This window comes from Carcharodon carcharias, chromosome 6, assembly GCF_017639515.1.
Source record: "Carcharodon carcharias isolate sCarCar2 chromosome 6, sCarCar2.pri, whole genome shotgun sequence".
NCBI classification, from domain to species: domain Eukaryota; kingdom Metazoa; phylum Chordata; class Chondrichthyes; order Lamniformes; family Lamnidae; genus Carcharodon; species Carcharodon carcharias.
In genome coordinates, this window is record NC_054472.1 from 38160546 (window position 1) to 38181420 (window position 20875).

Genomic DNA, 20875 nt, shown 5'->3' on the forward strand with positions numbered 1-20875 from the left:
GAACCTCAGCATGTAGTGACACTTGGTGTTTGCATACCGAGGGTCTACGCGCCGCTTGATGCAACCGCACACAAAGGTGGCCATCAGTATGAGGGCGATGTTGGGCACGTTTTTTCCCCCTTTATCTAGAGGCTTGTACATCGTGTCCCTGCGGACACGATCCATTTTCGACCTCCAGATAAAGCGGAAGATGGCTCGGGTGATCGCCACCACACAGGAGTGTGGAATGGGCCAGACCTGCGCCACGTACAGCAACAGCGAGAGTGCCTCACACCTGATGACCAGGTTCTTACCCGCAATGGAGAGGGAGCGTCGCTCCCACATGCCCAGTTTCCTTTTCGCCATAGACACTCGCTCCTTCCAGTTTCTAACGCGTGCCCTGGTCCCTCCGAACCATATCCCCAGCATCTTCAGGCCATCAGCTCTGACAGTGAAGGGAACAAAGGATCGGTCCCGAAAGAACATGGCCTCGCTCTTCCCACGATTTACCTTGGCTCCCGAGGCCAGTTCGAAACGGTCGCAGATGTGGATGAGTCTGTGCACTGACAGCGGATCAGAGCAGAAGCTGGCGACATCGTCCATGTACAGGGAGACTTTGATCTGAGTGTCTCCACTACCTGGTATTGTCACTCCTCTTATGCCCGGATCCTTCCTGATGGACTCAGCAAAGGGTTCTATGCAACACACGAAAAGAACAGGCGAGAGAGGGCAGCCCTGCCTGACTCCAGATTTAATAGGAAAGCTATCTGATTCCCACCCATTGATTGAGACTGCACTACTGATGTTAGTGTAGAGCAGTTGGATCCAATTGCGAATTCCCTCCCCAAACCCCATTTTGGAAAGCACATCCACCATATAGGTGTGCGATATTCTGTCAAAGGCCTTCTCCTGATCCAGGCTGATGAGGCAGGTATCCACACCCCTGTCCTGCACATAGGCAATCGTATCCCTGAGCAGCACGAGGCTGTCAGAGATCTTCCTGCCCGGCACAGTGCAGGTCTGGTCAGGGTGGATCACCAATTCCAGAGCGGATTTGACCCGATTGGCGATGACCTTGGACAGAATTTTATAGTCCACATTCAACAGTGAAATGGGTCGCCAATTTCTAATTTCCTCCCTTTCCCCCTTGTGCTTGTAGATGAGGGTGATAATGCCTTTCCTCATGGATTCTGACATACTGCCAGCCAGGACCATACTCTCGTACACTTCTAGCAGGTCTGGGCCGATCCAGTCCCACAGAGCCGAATACAACTCCGCCGGCAAGCCGTCGCTTCCGGGAGTTTTACTCTTCTCGAAGGACTCAAGGGCCTCAGTCAGTTCGTCAGGAGTTAGCGCTTTGTCCAGACTCTCCCATGTACTGTCATCTAAGACCTCCGTGATAGAGGACAGGAAGGACTGGGAGGCTGTGCTGTCTGTGGGCTTTACGTCATACAATCTGGCATAGAAGGATTTGCTAATCCTCAAAATGTCAGATTGCAATGACTTAACTGAGCCGTCTTCTTCCTTCAGGTTGCTGATCACAGAGCTCTCTCTGTGTACCTTTTGGAAGAAGAAACGTGAGCACGTCTCATCCTGCTCTACAGAGCGGACTCTGGAACGGAAGATGATCTTGGAGGCCGCCGAGGCAAAGAGTGAGGCTTGCTGGCTCTTCACCTCTTGGAGTTCCTCCTTGATATCGACCCCCATCGACCGCAGCCAGAGCAGATTCTGCAAGTTTTTCTGGAGTTGGGACATTTCCCTCTGTTCCTTTCTAGCTTTCTGGGTGCCTTTGAGGACAAAAAACCACTTGATGTTTCCCTTGATCGCTTCCCACCAGTGTGTCAGGGACTCAAAGTGGGGTTTCATGGTTCTCCAACCTTTGTAATCCCTCTTGAGCTCCTCAATGTTCTCTGGGGTCAGCAGTTGCACGTTTAGCTTCCATACCCCCCTGCCAACCCTCTGGTCCTTCTCTAAGTGGCAGTCAGCCAGTAGGAGGCAATGGTCAGAGAAGAACACCGGCTTGACGTCGGTGGATCTGACTGCAAATGGGCGGGACACAAACAGGAAGTCTATCCTGGAACAGACGGACCCATCAGGCCGCGACCAGGTGTATCTACGCTGCGCTCCATCTGCAGGGTTGCTGAAGACGTCGTGCAGCTTGGCATCCTTTACTGTTTCCATCAGGGATCTGGATGTAGCGTCCAATCTGCTGTCGGCCCTGCCGGATCGTCCAGCCGCATCGATGATGCAGTTGAAGTCACCGCCCAGAATGACCGGCCTGGAGGTTGCCAGCAGCTGTGGGAGCTGCTGAAAAACCTCCAGCCGCTCAGCCCCTTGTGACGGGGCGTAGACGTTAATTAACCGGAGTGGAGCATTCTTATACATTACGTCTGCTATGAGGAGGCGCCTGCCCACCACCTCCTTAACCTGGGAGACAGTGAAGGTGCCTCCCCGCAGCAGAATCCCCAGGCCGGAGGAACGAGAGTCGTTTCCTCCCGACCAGATCAATGGCCCATGGGACCACCATCGTGACCATTGCCTGTAGGAGCTGAGGTGCGGTATCGCACACTCCTGTAGAAACAGCAGGTCAGCTTTGACCTTGGCAAGGTAGTCCAAGGTCGCAACACATCAAGTAGTAGATTTAATGCTACGCACATTTATGGATACAATCTTTACACCCATTTTAAAGCAGTTAGTCGCTTACCAAACCTGTTGTCTCTGAGAGTTCCTTCATGCCCGTGGTGTGCTCAAATTGCTTCACTTGGGATGGGCTGAGGAAAGCGTCCTGAACCTCCCCATTGGAGATGTTCTGCTCGGGTGGCATCTGGGGGTCCGTGCAGAGAGCGGGGTTTGAAATGTCCTCTGTTGGAGAAGCTTCTCCAATCCTCTCCCCCTCTGGGGCGTTGCTGCTCCCGGCTTCCCGGAGCTGGGGTGCGCTGAGCGCCTCACTGCTCCCAGATTCCTGGGGTTGTGGTGCACTGGCCTCTTTGGATTGTGGGCCAAGTTGGGGTGCGCTGGTCTCCTCATTGTCACCAATGTTCTGGAGCTTGGGTGACTCGCCCTCCAACTCCCTAACGTTTTGCCGCTTCTTCTGTTGGCGCCGCCCTGGCCCTTCTTCGTTCGAAGAGCTGCTGCTCTTGTTATCCGTGTCAGATAGGAGACGCCTCTTGACTCTTGTCTGGGAAGTGGCTTGGTTTCTTTTTAGCCACTTCTTCCTTTTGGCTCTCTTCACAAGCTGCCACTCCCCCTGCTGCTTTCCCACTGCTGCCTCCTCCTCCTCCGTTGATTCGCTCTCCTGAGGAGTGGGAGGTTCAGGGGGCAGTGCTGTTGACTGGCTGTCTGCTGCCTCAATTTTTTCCTCCACCTTGTCTCTCTCTGTGTCCTCCTTTGTCCCGATGTTTTCCCTGGGGGCCTTGGTGGTTGGTGTGACATGAGGCATTTCTTCTGCTTCCCCCTCGTTGGCTTTAGCTGCCTGTGCATAAGTACGGCAACGTTTGGGGCAGGTCTTGTAGAGGTGATTTGCCTCGCCACACAGGTTGCAGCACTTAGCCTGTTTACAATCTTTTGTCTGGTGCCCTTCCTTTTTGCAGTTCTTGCAGAGGACAGCACTGCAATTGGACGCCACATGACCAGACTTGCCGCATGAGCGACAAAGTTTGGGTTGCCCAGCGTAGACAAGGTAACCATGGCTTCCCCCGATAGCGAATCTGGAAGGGGGGTGGAAAACGGCTCGCTTACCGTCGGTCTTGAGCGTTACCTTAACCTGGCGTTTACATGTCCAGATCCCCAAATTATCTTTAACTTCAGTGCAGCTCCCAACCTTATCGAAGTACCTGGTAAGGAAGGTGAGCACGTCAGCGACAGGGATGTAGGGGTTGTACAGATGCACCGTCGCAACCCGTTCACGATGCAACGGTAGAACAAAGAGCGGCTCCGCCGTCAGGATCTTCATTTCTGGCAGGTCTTTCTTTTCCTCAAACACCTTCAGGAGTTTGACACAAGCTGCCACTTGCTTGAAGGTCACATCAAAGAAACCAGCGCTGGGGAAATCCTGTAGGCAGTAGATATCCGCAGCCTCAAAACCACACAGCTTGAATAAGATCCTCTTCGTGAAGAAGGTCCTATCCATTCCTGTTCCTTGCTCGCTACCCTTCACCCTCCCCCTCTGCATTTAGTACATTAACTTCACCCTCAGTCAACCCCTCCTTCTATACCATCAGGGTTGTGCCACTCACAGAATGATCTCGGTATGCCAATGACACCCTCCTTCACCATGCTGGTGGCATCCCACTCTCTGCTAGCGAGTATGTTGGCAGAATCATCCAGTCACTGAGTAATGACCATTATCCGCCTGCTCTCTCAGCCTCTCTCCCTTAGTTCAATTATCACCCTAATCCTGTTTGACCTAATGTTTACATTTGGTCTTGACAGCAGATATGCAAAACCACAGATCAACAAGCAGAAAAAAGCTCATGAAAACAAACTGTAACTGAATACCCAACGGTTAGGTAAATATGCTTCCAAAAAAAAAGATGGCACAGTAATTCAGGTTTTGTTCAATTACACAGCTGATTATCATAATGGTTTTGTACTCAAATAGACTTCTCACTGGTTTACAGCAAGGTCATGGTTCATTTGATTAGAATTATATTGAAGAAGGCATTTGCAACCTCAGAACCTTGTACAAAAAAAATTGAAACAATACAGCTTGTAACAGGAATGTGTCAAATACAAGGTAAATCAAAAATGATAAGCCATTACCTGATTTGATGAGCAAACAGGGAAATCTTCTACTGGGGGAATCAAGCCTTGCGCAATTAACTGGCCATAGGATGGAGGAGCCTCTCTTCGCAGCAGTTCAGCTTCAACTCTTGACAGATGGGTTTCAAAAGACCTTATAAACAAGGATGAAAACAACTGAGATCTCCTGATACTGACACAAACTCAGTAGCAGTTATTTAAGAAAAGTTATATTTGACTTGAAACATTAACTCTGTTTCTCTTTCCACAGATGCTGCCAGACCTGCTGAATATTTCCAGCACTTTGTTTTTATTGTAACAGTTATTGATATTTATCCATGACCTTTTATGCAGGTCAAATGGGACAAGTTAATGGTTTAGATATATTTAATTCAAATACATAAAGCCAAACCGGAGAACTATTTTACTCTGAAGAATAAAACTGCTAATACAACAGCGCTGCTCAGTTCTGAGTGTATTGCATTGTTGCTTTAGGAACAACATGACATATGGTATAGATTCTTCAACACTACCACAACAATTTGTATGCAAAATTACCATCTGTTACTCTCAAGAGCACCACAAAGTTTACATAATTTGTACATGACCAACTACTTTTTCTTCAAAAATACCTGCACAAATCTGCAGAGTATTTTAAAACAATGATCACCAGAAGATTTAATCATTTGTTTATTGATGGATTTCTTCTGTAGAGATCTTTCAAGTTAACAAACACAAAGCTCTCCTTCCTGCTCACAGTTTGATTACAAATGCAGTGTCAAGTGAGGAGTATTCAGGTGGACAGAGGCAAGAGAAGTAGTGGGAGTGGCATATCTTAAATGTGAAGCATAGGCAGGGCTGAATGATTACTTTTAAAAATTCACAAGTGCAAACAGATTTCCTCCCACATACTACTTCACACAAATTTTGCTATTTTATGTCAAGTAGGAGACCTCTCAAGGTCTTGTGATTGGCAAACTACGTTAAGATCCATGCTTTAACAAGAAAGAGGGATGGGAAAAACATGGGGGAAAAAAATCTATAGTCCTGTGGCAACCTCTGGAATTAAGTCACATACCCAGTGAGGATGTCACTGCCTAAGATAGCCCAGGTAGATGTGTGAGAACAATGGCCACCATTCCCTGCAAGCGCAAGATCCCAAAATTATCCTCCAACCTTAAAAAAACAAAGAATCATACAGCACAGAAGAGGGCCATTTGGCTCATCTTTCCTGTGCCAACTCTTTGAAATTTATTTATTTATTAATATTGCTGAAAAGACAGACATGTTGCCAAAGCAAGTCAATGGCTGACATGCCAAACAATCAGCACTCTTTTCTCCTGTATTATAAATTGTTGTGATCGTTTGAAATTTGGCATTCTTGCATTTGTCCTGATGAGAGCAAGATGAAAAACGTCAGCAACATGTCTCTCTTTTCAGAAATATTCTTACTACCAATCAACTGGTTATATATCAATATAAATATAACGATTTAAAAAAAACAGCAAATCTAACCATTAACCCCAAGTTTTGGTGAACTGACATCACTGAATCCCTCCACAATCAACATCTTGGGGGGTTAACATTGACCAGAAACTTAACTGTATCAGCCAGATAAATACTGTGGTAACAACAGCATTGAGAAGCTGGGAACTCTGTAGCAATTAACTCACCTCCTGACTCCCCAAAGCCTGTCCACCATCTACAAGGCACAAGTCAGGAAGACGAGCCCAGTTTCAATAATACTCAAGAAGCTCGACAAAAAAAGGTCAAGGCAGCCCACTGGATTAGTAGCCCATCCACCACCTTAAACATTCACTCCCTCCATCACTTGAACACAGTGGCAGCAGTGTGTACCATCTATGAGATGCATTGCAGCAACTTCAGCTGCAGCTTCCAAACACACAACTTGCTTCATGTGGAAGGACAAGGGCAGCAGATGCGTGGGAACAGCATAAATTGCAAGCTCCTCTCTCCCCCAAATCACACACCAAGGGCAATTAAAGATGGGCTATGCTGGTCTTGCCAGCGACGCACATCTCCCATGAACAAATAAAAAAACATGAATTTTAGACACAAGTTGTCCCAATATCTTCAACTTTCACCACTGGGTTTTCAGCTTTCTCCATGTTCAAAGAAATGAAGCAACTAGAAATTAAGCAATTGCTTTCATAAAACATATCATCCACATTTACTTTGAAGATATGACCTTGATTCAAAGAAGGTACTTACACGCTTATAACACCTTCTGTGAAATTTTGTGAACCACCTTTAGAGGTGTAGACTTAATTACAGGAATTAAGTGGTTTGGTTGAGACCTTATTGTATTGCTTCAAGTATTTCCATTCATATTTTTGATCTAGACATTCCTAATAACAATATGCATCCATATGCTATGTAATTAGTCTCAAGACTGTCAATGGCGCTGTGCCTATTGATTTAATGCCCATTTATCTTTTATAAAATAGTTATTTTCTAGCTTTAATAATCAACATCTGCATCATTCACAGCCTTTTCTGCCCATATTGCTCTGTTGCAAAATAAGACACAAGCCAGTGCACATCATTGCGTCAAGTTCTTGGAGACTTTGACATGGTAGCACACTTTCACACAAGAATTAATATGCAAGTTACATGATTTATCATACAGTAGACAGTGCATTTAGCCAGCTAATAATCAGAAGTGATGAACACTTGATAATTACTTGTTAGAAATTTCTATTGTAAAAGCATCACCAGGTATTCCAAATTATTCACAATCAAGATCAATACAGTAAATTACCCTGTGCAACACACACACAGTCACCTTGACACTCCACATTCAGATTGAGACTAAGGGGAGTGCTTGTAATAATTCTACTTGTTAAATATTGCAAATTCCAAGGTGCGTGGATTATAATCATCCTCAAAAACTGACCTCCAAATTACCTGAACAAAGTTGCAATTTTACCAACAGCCAAATGATATAGAGACTCAACCGGCCTTTACACGTCCTGGGTTAAGGAGCTCTCACTTTATTAAGCACAGGCATCCACCTCCCTCTTTATTATAAACATACTGGTACTCCATTCCAAACTCCTAAAATAATAGATAACACCCACCTCCCATAATCCATACAAATAAACAATCTTAATTGAGAGAGTCCAAGAGTAACCATCCTGAGCACAATAGTCGTTCTTGCTCTAAGGTTGGGATTAAGATTTATTATCGGGCATAGAAAAGAGAGAGATTTGTCCTGCCGCTGGATTATGTTGTATCTGGACACAGATTAAATCATCCTGATACTGGGTGTGAAAATGAAATCTGCAGTAATCTTATACTTTGGGAATATTAAAAATGGAAACAAAAAGCTATACATTATTGGCTTGCTATACAAATATAGCTATGGACACAATTCTTATTTATCAATGCCATTTGCAGTCACAATTGCTATGGCCAGCTTGGGGGTTACCATCCTAGGGGGTAGCATTGACCAGAAATTGAATTGGACTAGCCTTAGAAACACTGTGGCTACAAGAGCAGGTCAGAGGCTAGGAGTCCTGCGATGACTAACTCACTGACTCCCCAAAGCCTATTTACTAGGCACAAGTCAAGAGTGTGATGGAATACTCTCCACTAGCCTGGATGAGTGCAGCTCCCACAACACTCAGGACGCTTGACATTGTCCAAATAAAGCAGCCCACTTGATTGGCACCACATCCACAAACATTCACTTCCTCCACCACCCACGCACAGTAGCTGCAGTGTGTACCATCTACAAAATGCACTGCAGGAATTCACCAAGGTTCCTTAGGCAGCACCTTCCAAACTCACGATCACTACCATCTAGAAGGACAAGGGCAGCAGACAAATGGGGACACTATCAGCTGGTAGATCCCCTCCAAGTCACTCACCATCCTGACTTGGAAATATATTGCCGTTCCTTCACTGTAACTAGGTCAAAATCTTGGAACTCCCTTCATCAAACATTGAGTATACCTCCGCAACATGGACTACAGCAGTTCAAGAAGGCAGTTCACCACCACCTTCTCAAGGGCGACTAGGGGCTGGCGATAAATGCTGGCCAACGGAGTCCACATCCCATGAATGAATAAAAAAAAATTATCCATCCTCGAGAATGATGAATACATATTTTGAAGCAGTAAATTTCAGACCAGAAATATCTCAACTTTAAGGAAGGGATGGCCTTGTAGGTCAGCTTTAGAAATGAGTTAGGGGATACAAGGGTAATGCAATATCTTTTAGGATTGCAACCTAGCTTCCATGCATCGTGTAGGAAATGGAAAAGCACAACATAAGCCAATATTTGTTTTACTATTTCCACCAGTTTCTTCCCATTACTTACAAGCTGCGGTGTTGACTCACTGTCAACTGATATAAACACTGACATTGCAAAATTAGGATTCTAACACAGGTATTATAATGGGAATAGCATGCTCAAAGATTTCTGCATGAAATTAATTGTTTATCCAGCAAGCCTGCTGACATTCTTGCCAAATTTCTCATCCAATCAATAAGTCCCCTCCTTGCCTCCAAGTTTTGTTTTCCTACACATCAAGCATCATTGTTTCTCCAAGATAAAGCCCAAGAAAAAAATTACTAAACAATTATGATTTATAGGAGTCCTACTGAGTTGCTTCCTCATTTTCTCTTCTTCCATTTCTTAAGCAGCTATTCCAAACTTCAAATTGATAAACCACCAAAATGTTTAGAACATAACAGATAAGAAAATATTTACCCCTCACCCCAATACAAGAATAAATGCTTCTGCTAGGTTTATTCAAATTATCAAGAGATAAACTTGAAATAAATAATCTGACAATTGAAATGCAAGGACTCTACTTCATTTTGTACAGAAACCATCAATATTTCATCTTCACATTAATATTTCATCTTCACACACACTTACCTGCGTTCAAACATTCTCAGAGAGTACAGTTTGCAGGTACATCCTAGTGCAATCACAAGTAATAGTCCACAGATTAAACTTCCAATGACTGCTGCAGTTATCACCCTGGTGGGTACAATCACAGGACAGTTCTCTTCATCACTACCATCACCACAGTCATCCTGTGCATCACAAACCCAGCTCTCAAATACACAACGGTTGTTCTTGCAGTGAAAGTTACCAGGCTGACAAAAGAAACAGTTCTTCTCATCTGAGCCATTTGGACAATGGTTCTGATAGTTGCATCGGTCAGACAGAGGGTAGCACACACCATTGCGAGAACAGGGGAACTCATCCTTCTGACATGAGCTGCAATTGCGCTCATCTCGTCCATTTGGGCAATGCCAATAACCGTCACAGCGCTGTTGTTCAGTATAGCAGCCCCAATTGCCTCCGCAAGGAATCTCCCATGGAAGGCAAAACCCTGCAACTTGGTAGGTCGCATTAAAACCTCTGGCTGCATTTACCCTGTCAGCATAAAAATGTACTCGCACCTGTCCAGAAGAGGAGATGACAGTGATCGGTGGTCGGGAATCAAAAGACGTCAGGACACGTAGCAGCTTGTGTGAATTTTCCTCCAGGCCATCATACACTTTGACATAATCACCATAGCCAGTGCCATCCAGCTTAAAGTCAGTGATACGCAAAATAATTTTCCGTCGGTCTCCAGTATCTATCAGCCATGTGCAGTTACTCCCAGGTGGATAAAATGCTGGATAATTTGGAGAACTGAACGTGCCATAAAAATTTCTCAGCCAGTCCCCACAACTAGGGGCATCACAATCTATTTCATCTTCCAAATCAAGGCAGTCAATATTGCCATCACAACGCAAGGCTTCAGGTAAGCACGTATAAGCTGCAGTATATCTTGAGAGACACTGGAACTGATCATAGGTACAAGGTTGAAATGGAAAGGTAGTTGGGGGCATTGATCGTTCACATAGTTCTTCATCAGAATTGTCACCACATTCGTCCATCGTGTTGCATTTCCAAATATCAGGGATACATTTTCCATTATCGCAGTGGAACTGGTCCCAGTCACAGCCTGCCTCAGCAGATTTTCCTGAAAGGAAAATATACTCATAAGTCACTAAGGGAAAAGGAACATTCGTTCAAGCAGCTGGCTCACTAAAACCTTCATCAAACTGGAAAAACATAAACTTCAACAGAGTCACAGAGGTCGACAGCACGGAAAAAGGCCCTTTGGCCCATCGAGTCTGCGCCGTTCAAACAAGTACCTAACTATTCTAATCCCATTTTCCAGCACTAGGCCCATAGCCTTGTATGCCATGGCATCGCAAGTGCACATCCAAATATTTCTTAAATGTTATGAGGATTTCTGCCTCCCCCACCCTTTCAGGCAGTGAGTTCCAGATTCCCACCACCCTCTGGGTGAAAAAATTCTTCCTCACATTCCCTCTAAACCTCCTGCCCCTTACCTTAAATCTATGCTCCCTGGTTATTGAGCCCTCCACCAAGGGGAAAAGTTCCTTCCTGTCTACCCTATCTATGCCTCTCATAATTTTATATACCTCAATCATGTTGCCCCGACCCCAATCTCCTCAGCTCCAGGGAAAATAACCCCAGTCTATCCAATCTCTTCTCATTACTGAAACTCTCCAGTCCAGGCAATATCTTGGTAAATCTCCTCTGCACTCTCTCCAGTGCAATCACATCCTTCCTATAATGCAGATTCCAGAACTGCACACAATACTCTAGCTGTGACCTAAAGAGCGTTTTATACAATTCCAGCATAACCTCCCTGCTGTTAGATTCTGTGCCTTGGCTAATAAAGGCAAGTATCCCATATGCTTTCTTAACCACCTTATCTCCCTGTCCTGCTACCTTAAGGGACCAGTGGACATGAACACCAAGGTCCCTCTGATCCTTGGTACATTCCAGGGTCCGACCATTCATCGTGTATTCCCATGCTTTGTGCATTACCTCACACTTATCCAGATTAAATTCCATTTGCCACTGATCAGCCCATCTGACCTGCCTATCTATATCCTCCTGTAATCTAAGCTATCCTCCTCACTATTCACCAACCCAACAATTTTCGTGTCATCCGCGACCTTACTGATCAACCCTCCTACATTCAAGTCTAAATGATTTATATATACCACAAACAGCAATCTTTTCATTAAAGTATGCTTTCTTGTATCATAACCATTTCAGAAGAAATTATCAGTAGCAAATATCACACACACAGCCAAGCTCTCAGCTAGACACATTACTACAAATACAGATGGTGCTGTTACATGCCTCTCACTGGAATGACTTACTTCTGTTCACCATTCGAAATGCACTTTATGCTGCTAGCATGGTATAGTTGCTAACACCAAGGAGGTGATATTTAAGGTGGTGGGCGAAGATAGAGAATGGGCTATTCTGGAAAGTTTATTTCCAATTACTTGCCAATAAAGCATCAATGCAAAATATTGCAGACAGAAATGAAAACTGCAAAAGTCTTTGATTTAAGACAAACTATTCGTTCTTCTCTACTTTTTAAATTTCCTGATGACAGGCACCCTCACCTGGGTGAGAACAGCATTGCTTCTTCTGCCCATGATATGTATCTTCTGCATCTAAGGGGCAAGACAGGTTGCCAGCTTAATGGTCATAATTAATTCAACCGCCAGAACCAGGGGTCACAGTCTGAGGATACGGGGTAGACCATTTAGGACTGAGATGAGGAGAAATTTCTTCACCCAGAGAGTGGTGAGCCTGTGGAATTCACTACCACAGAAAATAGTTGAGGCCAAAACATTGTATGTTTTTAAGAAGGAGTTGGATGTAGCTCTTGGGGTGAAAGGGATCAAAGGATATGGGGAGAAAGCAGGAGCAGGCTATTGAGTTGGATGATCAGCCATGATCATAATGAATGGCGGAGCAGGCTTGAAGGGTCAAATGGCCTACTCCTGCCCTTATGTTCTATATTTCTATTAGCAGCCAGGAAATACATAAGAATAGCCCATTAGAGATTTTCTCATTTCTTTCCCCTTCAGGCCACAATCTCAGGTAAGAAAAGTGTGGGGGAAAAAAAGTCAACGTATGCCATGGTGAGCCGGCTCGGGTGGTGTCAATGGAACTTGTAAGTTGCACTTCTCTTAAATTTTAGTGTAAAAATACTGCAAATGCTCAGGGCTGCAAATCTACAGTTCAGCTACTTTTTAAAATCTTAGTGACAGCAATATAATATAGAAAGAAAACATACGAGCGATTTCTTTGGAAACCTTAGCAGTAAACAGACTTTGTATTTGGCCAGCAGTGAGGGCATTAAGCTTGAGCAACATTGAAGTGGGGGAACGTTTTAACCTTTCATGTATTTTTGAATTTCCAATTATATCTACACCAAATTGACATTCAAAAATCAGTATAACTTATCTGCTCATTCATTGCATATAATTGCTAATTCAATTAAGTATGTAATACTAGATAAGAAGCAACAGATTTTTTGACACAAAAAACAAATTAAGGAAGTTTTTCCATAGGAGTACTGATATGTTAATTATACATGAGCTTTTAAAAAGGGTGAGGGTAAAAAAGGGTGAATGACTTAACATTGCAATAAATATAAAACTGAGTGCAAGAAAGTATTGCAATAAATATAAAACTGAGTGTAAGAAAATATATAGCTGAAGGCAGTAACTGGGTTGAATAAAGCAGGATAAAAGATAGTGCCTCCACCTTCAAAATTAACCAACAGCACCTCTCTGTATAGGAATGGCAGCTATTAACTCCTATTCATGCACACTGTTGTGGCTGGGGGGTGGGGGGCGGGGAGATGATAGCAAATAATTCATCCCCATAAGTTTAAAACGGGTTTCTTTGATATTTGGTCGAGGATACTTGCAACCATTGATTCAGAACTTATTTTTGTTCCTTTCCCTGCCCCCAGTCTTCCCTTCTCAACCCTCCTATGAAAAGGTGTTTATCATTGGGCACCAGCGCACTGTTCCTTTTGGACCTCTAAATTCTGATGAAAAAGTCATTACCCTAAAACACAAACTGTTTCCGTCTGCACAAATGCTGCCGGGCCTGCTGAGTGTTTCCAGCACTCTGCTTTTATTTCAGGTTTCCAGCATCGGCAGGATTCTACTTTTGTTTTTGTAGCCTTAAGCCATTATTATTTTTTGGTCAAATAGATTACAAACCCATATTTCAAAGTAAATTAGACTTAATTATCTGGCTAAGTAAAACAGTCATTTTCTGCATTCACCTGTTTCTTTCTAGAGGACATCATCACTTTCATTTTGAGAACACCAAGAGTGCTGACTCACTCCAGCTAAGTGAAAGTCACTGTAGTCCTAGAGGATCATAGGCTGCTCTCTCATTAGACAGAGACGACTGGTGATGAGTTTAACCTGAGGGTCACCACACAGGCGAGAGAGGAGGTTGAGAAGGCTGTTCATGGATGACATCAGCCGGTACAGGAATTGAACCCACGATGTTGGCATCACTCTGCATCACAAACTAGCCATCCAGCCAACTGAGATAACTGACCCCTCCATCTCCCCTCCTCCCCCCACCCCAGCAAAGCAGCTGCTTTCAGATTATCTGCACTATTAGTGGCAATGGATTCAGATGCTTTACAGATTGATTCCAGGACTTTACTTCTGACTTGTTTCAGGGTTGGCAGGGAAAATCTTTCAACCTCAGTTTGTTTTCTTGAAAATGTATTCCACTTCTCTTTCTTTCATGTCATAAACCACTTGGTGAGAGTGACAAACGCATCCTCCAGGCCGCTTGTTAACATTTTCATTATGTTTAACACTAACTTGAGCTCAGCATTGCCAACAGAATTGAGCCACTGAGACAGACTCTATATATGTAGAAAAATGCATTAACTACAAATTTAAAAACAATAAATTTGTCACAAACTATTTCTTACTGCTAAAAATAATCAAAAGTCTTTTTTCATAACTGCAGAATAATTAAATTACATGGGTGGTAGAAAAATAAGACCATCAAGTTATGTCCGTGACAGGAGAGCAGAATCAGTTTTCATGATAGTTGAGATTCTGAGTGCATTATTTTCACTATTCAGATGGATGCAAAATGCAAAGAAGAGCTGGGGATTTCTCAAGAAGCTTCCACATAGAAGAGACTGCTAACAAAAATGAGAGCACATCAAATTGAGGGCAACCTATTAACATGGATGGGAAATTGGTTCAAAGGTAGGAGTGGAGACAATGGGCATGTAATACAATTGACAAGATTAGTGGTATCCTCGCAGGTCTGTACGAGGGCCTCATGATTTCACTATATTTATGAAGGGCTTAAGATGAAAAAAGAGAGAGCTTTAGATCCATGTTTGCTGACTACACAAAGTTAGCACAGCAAATAATATAGATAGGAACAGAAAGTTTCAGAGGAACATTGATAGATTATATGAGTGGAAAAAACTGTAGAAGGTGGAGTTCAATGTGGTGAAATGTGAGGTCATCCACTTTATACTCAAGATAGATCAGAGTTTTTTTTAAATTCCTTCATGGGATGTGGGCGTCACTGGCTAGGCCAGCATTTATTACCCATCTCTAACTACTCTGGAGAAGGTAGTGGTGAGCTGCCTTTTTGAACCACTACAGTCCATGTGGTGTAGGTACGCCCAAAGTGCTGTTTGGGAGGGAGTTCTGGACTTTGACCTAACAGCAGCGAGGGAAAGGCAATATATTTCCAAGTAAGAATGGTGTGTGGCTTTGAGGGGAACTTTCAGGTGGTGGTGTTCCCATTCATCTGCTGCCCTTGTCCTTCTAAATGGTAGTGGTTGTGGGTTTGGCAGGTACTGTCTAAGGAGCCTGTATTTATAAATGGCGAGAAGCTAGGAAGTGAGGAGCAGAGTAATTTAAGGATCCAATCCTACAGGAATCACTAAAAGCTAGCGGATAGGTACAAAAAAAATTTAAAATGCTAATGAAATGTTAGTCTTTATCACAAGGGTATTGAAAGACAAAGAGGTGGAAGCTACATTACTATCATATAAAGATCTGGTTAGACTCCCAGTAAGAGGACTGCATTCAGTCCTGGGTTCTGCATCTCAGGAAAGATATATTGGCCTTCTAGAGCAGAGTCAACAGAATGGTACCAGGGCTAAAAGGCTTAAGTTACGAGGTCAACTTGCCTAGAGTGTATTGTGTATTTTCTTGAGTATAGAAGATTAAAGTCCAATCTAATTTATGTTTAAGATGATGATTGAAAGATTTGATAGGGTAGAGAGGGAGTGAGGGAGAGAGAAAGAGTTTGCTCTAGTGGGGGAATCCAGACAGGGGGCGTAACATTAAAATTAAAATTCAGCATTATTGTCAGGAAGCACTTCTTCACCGAGAGGTAATGGAAATCTGGCACACTCTCCCTCAGAAACCTATTGAGGCTAGGTCAATTGTTAATTTAAAACAGAGATTAATATTTTTGTTGGGTAGGCGTGTTGAGGACTACAAACCAATGTCAGCAGATGGGATTAAGTTATAGATCAGCAATGATCTGTGATGGTTATTGGGGAAATGATGGTGTAATGGTGGTAATGTCACTAGACTAGTAATCCTGTGTAGGCCTGAGGCCTGCAATCACTAATTTTTGCAATTTTATGCTTTTTGCATTTTATTTCTGCTTTGGTCTTGATTTTAAGAGAACCTGTATTAAGCCTGTATTGAATTTTTAAAAGTTACTTTGTAGACCTTGATTTAAAACCAAGTGTGATGGCACTTTGATTAAGTGAAAAAATTAATCAATGGTAATCAGTAGAAATATTATAAACTACGGACTTACGTTTTCTCAAGATTTTGTTTTCATGCTGGTCAGGCTATGATCACAACTGTTGTTTTGGCCAAACTACTGTTTTTCCTTTTTGTGCTAGATTTGCAAAAATAAGTTGTTTTCTATTGTTTAACAAGAATCATTCTTACTGCATTCATTGACCCTTGAGCAACAAGCCAGGACAATAACCTTGCAAATGGGGTGGTCAACTATGGTGTGGAATCAGGAGATGGAGTTTGATTGATGGTCAGCATAACCTGATTGATGGCAGTTGGGAGACACCATCAATGAGATGTGTAACAGCCTGAATACTGCAGGGTCTGAGAGAAGAATTTGATAAGGATACATGGTTGCCAGACTCTTGTTTTCAGTAAGTCTGGATGGAGGCCTCAGAAGGCTGGAACAAGCCAGAAATTGGATTTAAAGGGACTTAGCTTCTAGCATTTGGTGCTGCAGCTCGAGTGGAACAGTCAACCGCTGAAGACTCCAGGAAAGGGGCACGAGGGAGTGACTGACCAAAGAGTCCACAATGTGCAAGGTTATTCGGAGACTTGGTGATATTTGAACCAAGAGAGATTTCAGGGAACTGTCTCGAACAGACTAATTTGGGATTGCCATTTGTGCTACAATAAAGTTGTCTTTCCTCTTTAATATCTACTTTTTCTTTTTAATAAAGTTATCTTTCTTTCCTTTTTCATCATTAATAATTGTTTTTAAAAATTGTTGTTTTCACACATTATTTGGTATTGAGTTACTCATACGTGTAAGTCTAAGTGAGACTCCGCAAGGGACTCTCATGTCTCTATACCAGAGGCCAAGAAAAATTCTCTGTGGAAATGTGTTCAAATCCCACCATGGTGGCTGATGGAATTTAAATTCAAATTAACAGAAAAAAATCTGGAATTGAAAGCTAGTCTCAGTAATGGCGACCATGAAACTATCATCGATTGTCGTAAAACCCCATCTGATTCACTAATGGTCTTTAGGGAAGGAAATCTGCCATCCTTACCTGGTCTGGCCTACATGTGACTCCAGATCCACAGCAATGTGGTTGACCCTTAACTTCCCTCTGAAACAGTCTATCCAAAGCCACTCAGTTCAAGGGCAATTAGGATGGGCAACAAATGTTGAGCTTGGCAACGATGCTCACAAACCATGAAAGAATAAAGATCTAATTAAAAGCCGGACAGGTTCGAGAGGATGAATGGCTTATGTTGCCACTGCCATGGGCAACATATATCCTTCAGCCAACACCACCAAAAATGATTTCACCATCTTATATGGGACCCTGCTTTCTGCAAATTGACTGGACACTTTGCCTACAGAATGGTAACTAGACTTCAAAAGTAACTGGTTGGTTATGTTGCACTTGAGAACGTGAAATGAACTACATAAAAACAAATTCACAAATTGTTGATGATGGTGTCCCATTAAGCATGTCACAGAGTTGCGAGTGTGGGTTAAAAATACTGTTTATGATGTTGAAGGAGCTGAAATACAAATTGAATGAATGAAATACTTATTGCAAAACATGTATAGTCTCATCTTTCTTTAGAAACCAGGTTCAAAAGAACCTGGTTTCGCAGATGACACAAAAATTGGTGAGGTGGTAAATAGTGAGGAGCCTTAGATTACAGGAGGAGATAGATGGGCTGGTCAGATGGGCTGATCAGTGGCAAATGGAATTTAATCTGGATAAGTGTGGGGTGATGCAGTTGGGTAGGACAAACAAGGCACAGAAATACACGATAAATGGTAGGACCCTGGGAAGTACCAAGGATCAGAAGGACCTTGATGTCCACCGGTCCCTTAAGGTAGCAGGACAGGTAGATAAGGTGGTTAAGAAGGCATATGGGATACTTGCCTTTATTAGCCAAGGCATAGAATATAACAGCAGGGAGGTTATGCTGGAACTGTATAAAATGCTGGTTAGGCCACAGCTAGAGCATTGCGTGCAGTTCTGGAATCTGCATTATAGGAAGGATGTGATTGCACTGGAGAGAGTGCAGAGGAGATTTACCAAGATATTGCCTGGACTGGAGAGTTTTAGTAATGAAGAGAGATTGGATAGACTGGTGTTATTTTCCCTGGAGCAGAAGAGATTGGGGTCGGGGGGACATGATTGAGGTGTATAAAATTATGAGAGGCATAGATAGGGTAGACAGGAAGGAACTTTTCCCCTTGGTGGAGGGATCAATAACCAGGGGGCATAGATTTAAGGTAAGGAGCAGGAGGTTTAGAGGGAATGTGAGGAAGAATTTTTTCACCCAGAGGGTGGTGGCAATCTGGAATTCACTGCCTGAAAGGGTGGTAGAGGCAGAAACCCTCATAACATTTAAGAAGTATTTGGACATGCACTTGTGATGCCATGGCATACAAGGCTATGGGCTTAGTGCTGAAAAGTGGGATTAGAATAGTTAGGTACTTGTTTGACCGGCACAGACTCGATAGGCCAAAGGGCTTTTTTCTGTGCTGTAGACCTCGATGACTCTATGACTCTAAAAGGTTAGCCTAGATTATAGTAACTGAGTGCATAAAAGAAACTCACTGCCCAACAACTCTAATTTCTGAAGCTGGAAAGACATCAACAATTTGCATTTAAATAGCATCTTCGCAGGAGTGTTATCAAACAAGATTTGACACAACTACATAAGTAAAAATAGGACAAGTAAGGAAGGTTTAGAGAAGTGTATTAAAGGGGGAAAGAGAGCTAGGGAGGTAACTGCAAAGCCTAGGGTCTCAGCAGTTGAAGGCATGGCCTCCAGTGATGGGAGTGATTATAATCAGGGATGTGCAAGAGTCCAAAATTGGAGGAACATAGAGATCTCAGAGTGTTGTAGGGCTGAAAGAGGTTAAAGAGATAGGGAGGGGCAGTAGAACAGAAAAACAAACTACTGTACACTTTACTTTTTAAAAAAATACACCCATTCTATACATACCTGTGACATAGGAGAGCCGGAAGCCTTTTCCAGTGTACCTGTCATCTGAATGAAATTTAATCCAGACATGGTCTTTCGAAGAAATGTAAGGTGCTGGGATGGAAGAACCACACACCCGAGTTCCTTCAACACTTTTGTATGCTCCTATAGTTAGCCAGTCTGAACTGCACCAAGCAGAGCTCTGGATATCAAAATCCTGAAAGCTAAAGGCAAGAAAATGCATTAGCTCTTTCAATTATCACAGCAAAAGAAGAAAATCTATCGTTATAAATTCAGTTGCCATATTGTCAGAGGTGGTGCCTTTCTGATGACTAGCTAAACAAAAGCCTCATGGGCAGGCTATGAAAGATCCCATGGCACTAAGCAATGAGCAGAGGACACTCCCAGTGCCCTTGCTTATCCCTCATCCACCAAACATGGATTATCTAGTCATTCCTTTACATGCTGTTTGTGGGATCTTACTTTGCACATATTAGCTACCACAGTTGTTACGTAACAAGTGACTTCACTTGAAAAGCAATTGATTTGTTGTAAACCTCTTTAGGCCTTCCTGAGGACATTAAACTCTTAGGCCTGAATTTTATGATCCCCGCCAACGGGTTTGCAGGTGGGAAGTGAGCGTCAAATTCCTTGGACAAGCTTCCTGCTGGGTTCCCATGTGACCCAACCTCTCTGCAATTTTACATGAAGGTGGGCAAGGCCTCAGGCCCACCCTTACCCTGAATGAGGCCCTTACGTGGCCAATTAATGACCACTTAAAGGATGTATCCCACCCAACCTCAATTTTTAGGCTGGCAGGAAGAGTTCCCAAGATGGAGGAAGCCCTAAAATAATCGGGTTCAGGCCTCAGAGGGAAGTGGGGCATGAGGGCGCGCCCATCAAAAGCCCCTTTTTAAATTTGGACGCCCACGCTTTTAAAGGTCCAGTAACCACAGGACCTCCCTTCACCCTCAGCCTCAAAACCCCAATCCCTCACTGTACCCCGCCCCGAGGACTCTTCTACCCTCCCCACCCCGAGACTCCCAAAACTTACCTCTTCCTGGAATCCTGGGACTTAGGCTCTGGGAACTGCATGCAGTCCCAGTTCTGTCCACTGCAGCTTGTGGCGTTTCAGGGACTAGAGAGCTGCTGGCCAATCAGATTGTCTGGCAGTTCTCTAAGGCGGGACTTCCTCCTGGGCGAGGGGCAGAAGTCCCACCTGCAACCAATTAACGCTCGTTGGAAGGTGAAATCGCTGCGGGGAGGACAGTGTTCCCTGTTAACTCTTTGGATGGCGAGACAGGAAATCCCGCCATCTCCTAAAAATCCTGGCCTAAGTAAATGCAAATTCTCCTCGTATTTATTTCTCTCCCTTTAAAGTCTTTCTGATCTACAGCTACTGTATGTGCCACAGGTCTCTCCCCAATTAAAAGGTCATCAGGTACTCTGAGGTGTTTTTCCACAAAGATCACTATCAAAATATTCTTGCTGTCTCTTGTTCCCTTTAGTTATAGATACCAGCAATTCAACTGGCC

At 43.5% G+C, this 20875-nt stretch overlaps 1 protein-coding gene across 1 annotated transcript in view; it reads right to left on the reverse strand.

The window, feature by feature from the left end:
• Positions 1-20875, reverse strand: part of lrp12 (low density lipoprotein receptor-related protein 12) — a 59413-nt gene that overhangs the window by 11275 nt on the left and 27263 nt on the right. Inside the window, exons 4-6 of the mRNA XM_041190438.1 lie at positions 19362-19564; positions 9628-10729; positions 4741-4873 (exon numbers count right to left, since the gene is read on the reverse strand). Of these exons, the coding sequence (XP_041046372.1) occupies positions 4741-4873; positions 9628-10729; positions 19362-19564 (1438 nt within the window). The remainder of the gene's footprint in view (positions 1-4740; positions 4874-9627; positions 10730-19361; positions 19565-20875) is intronic.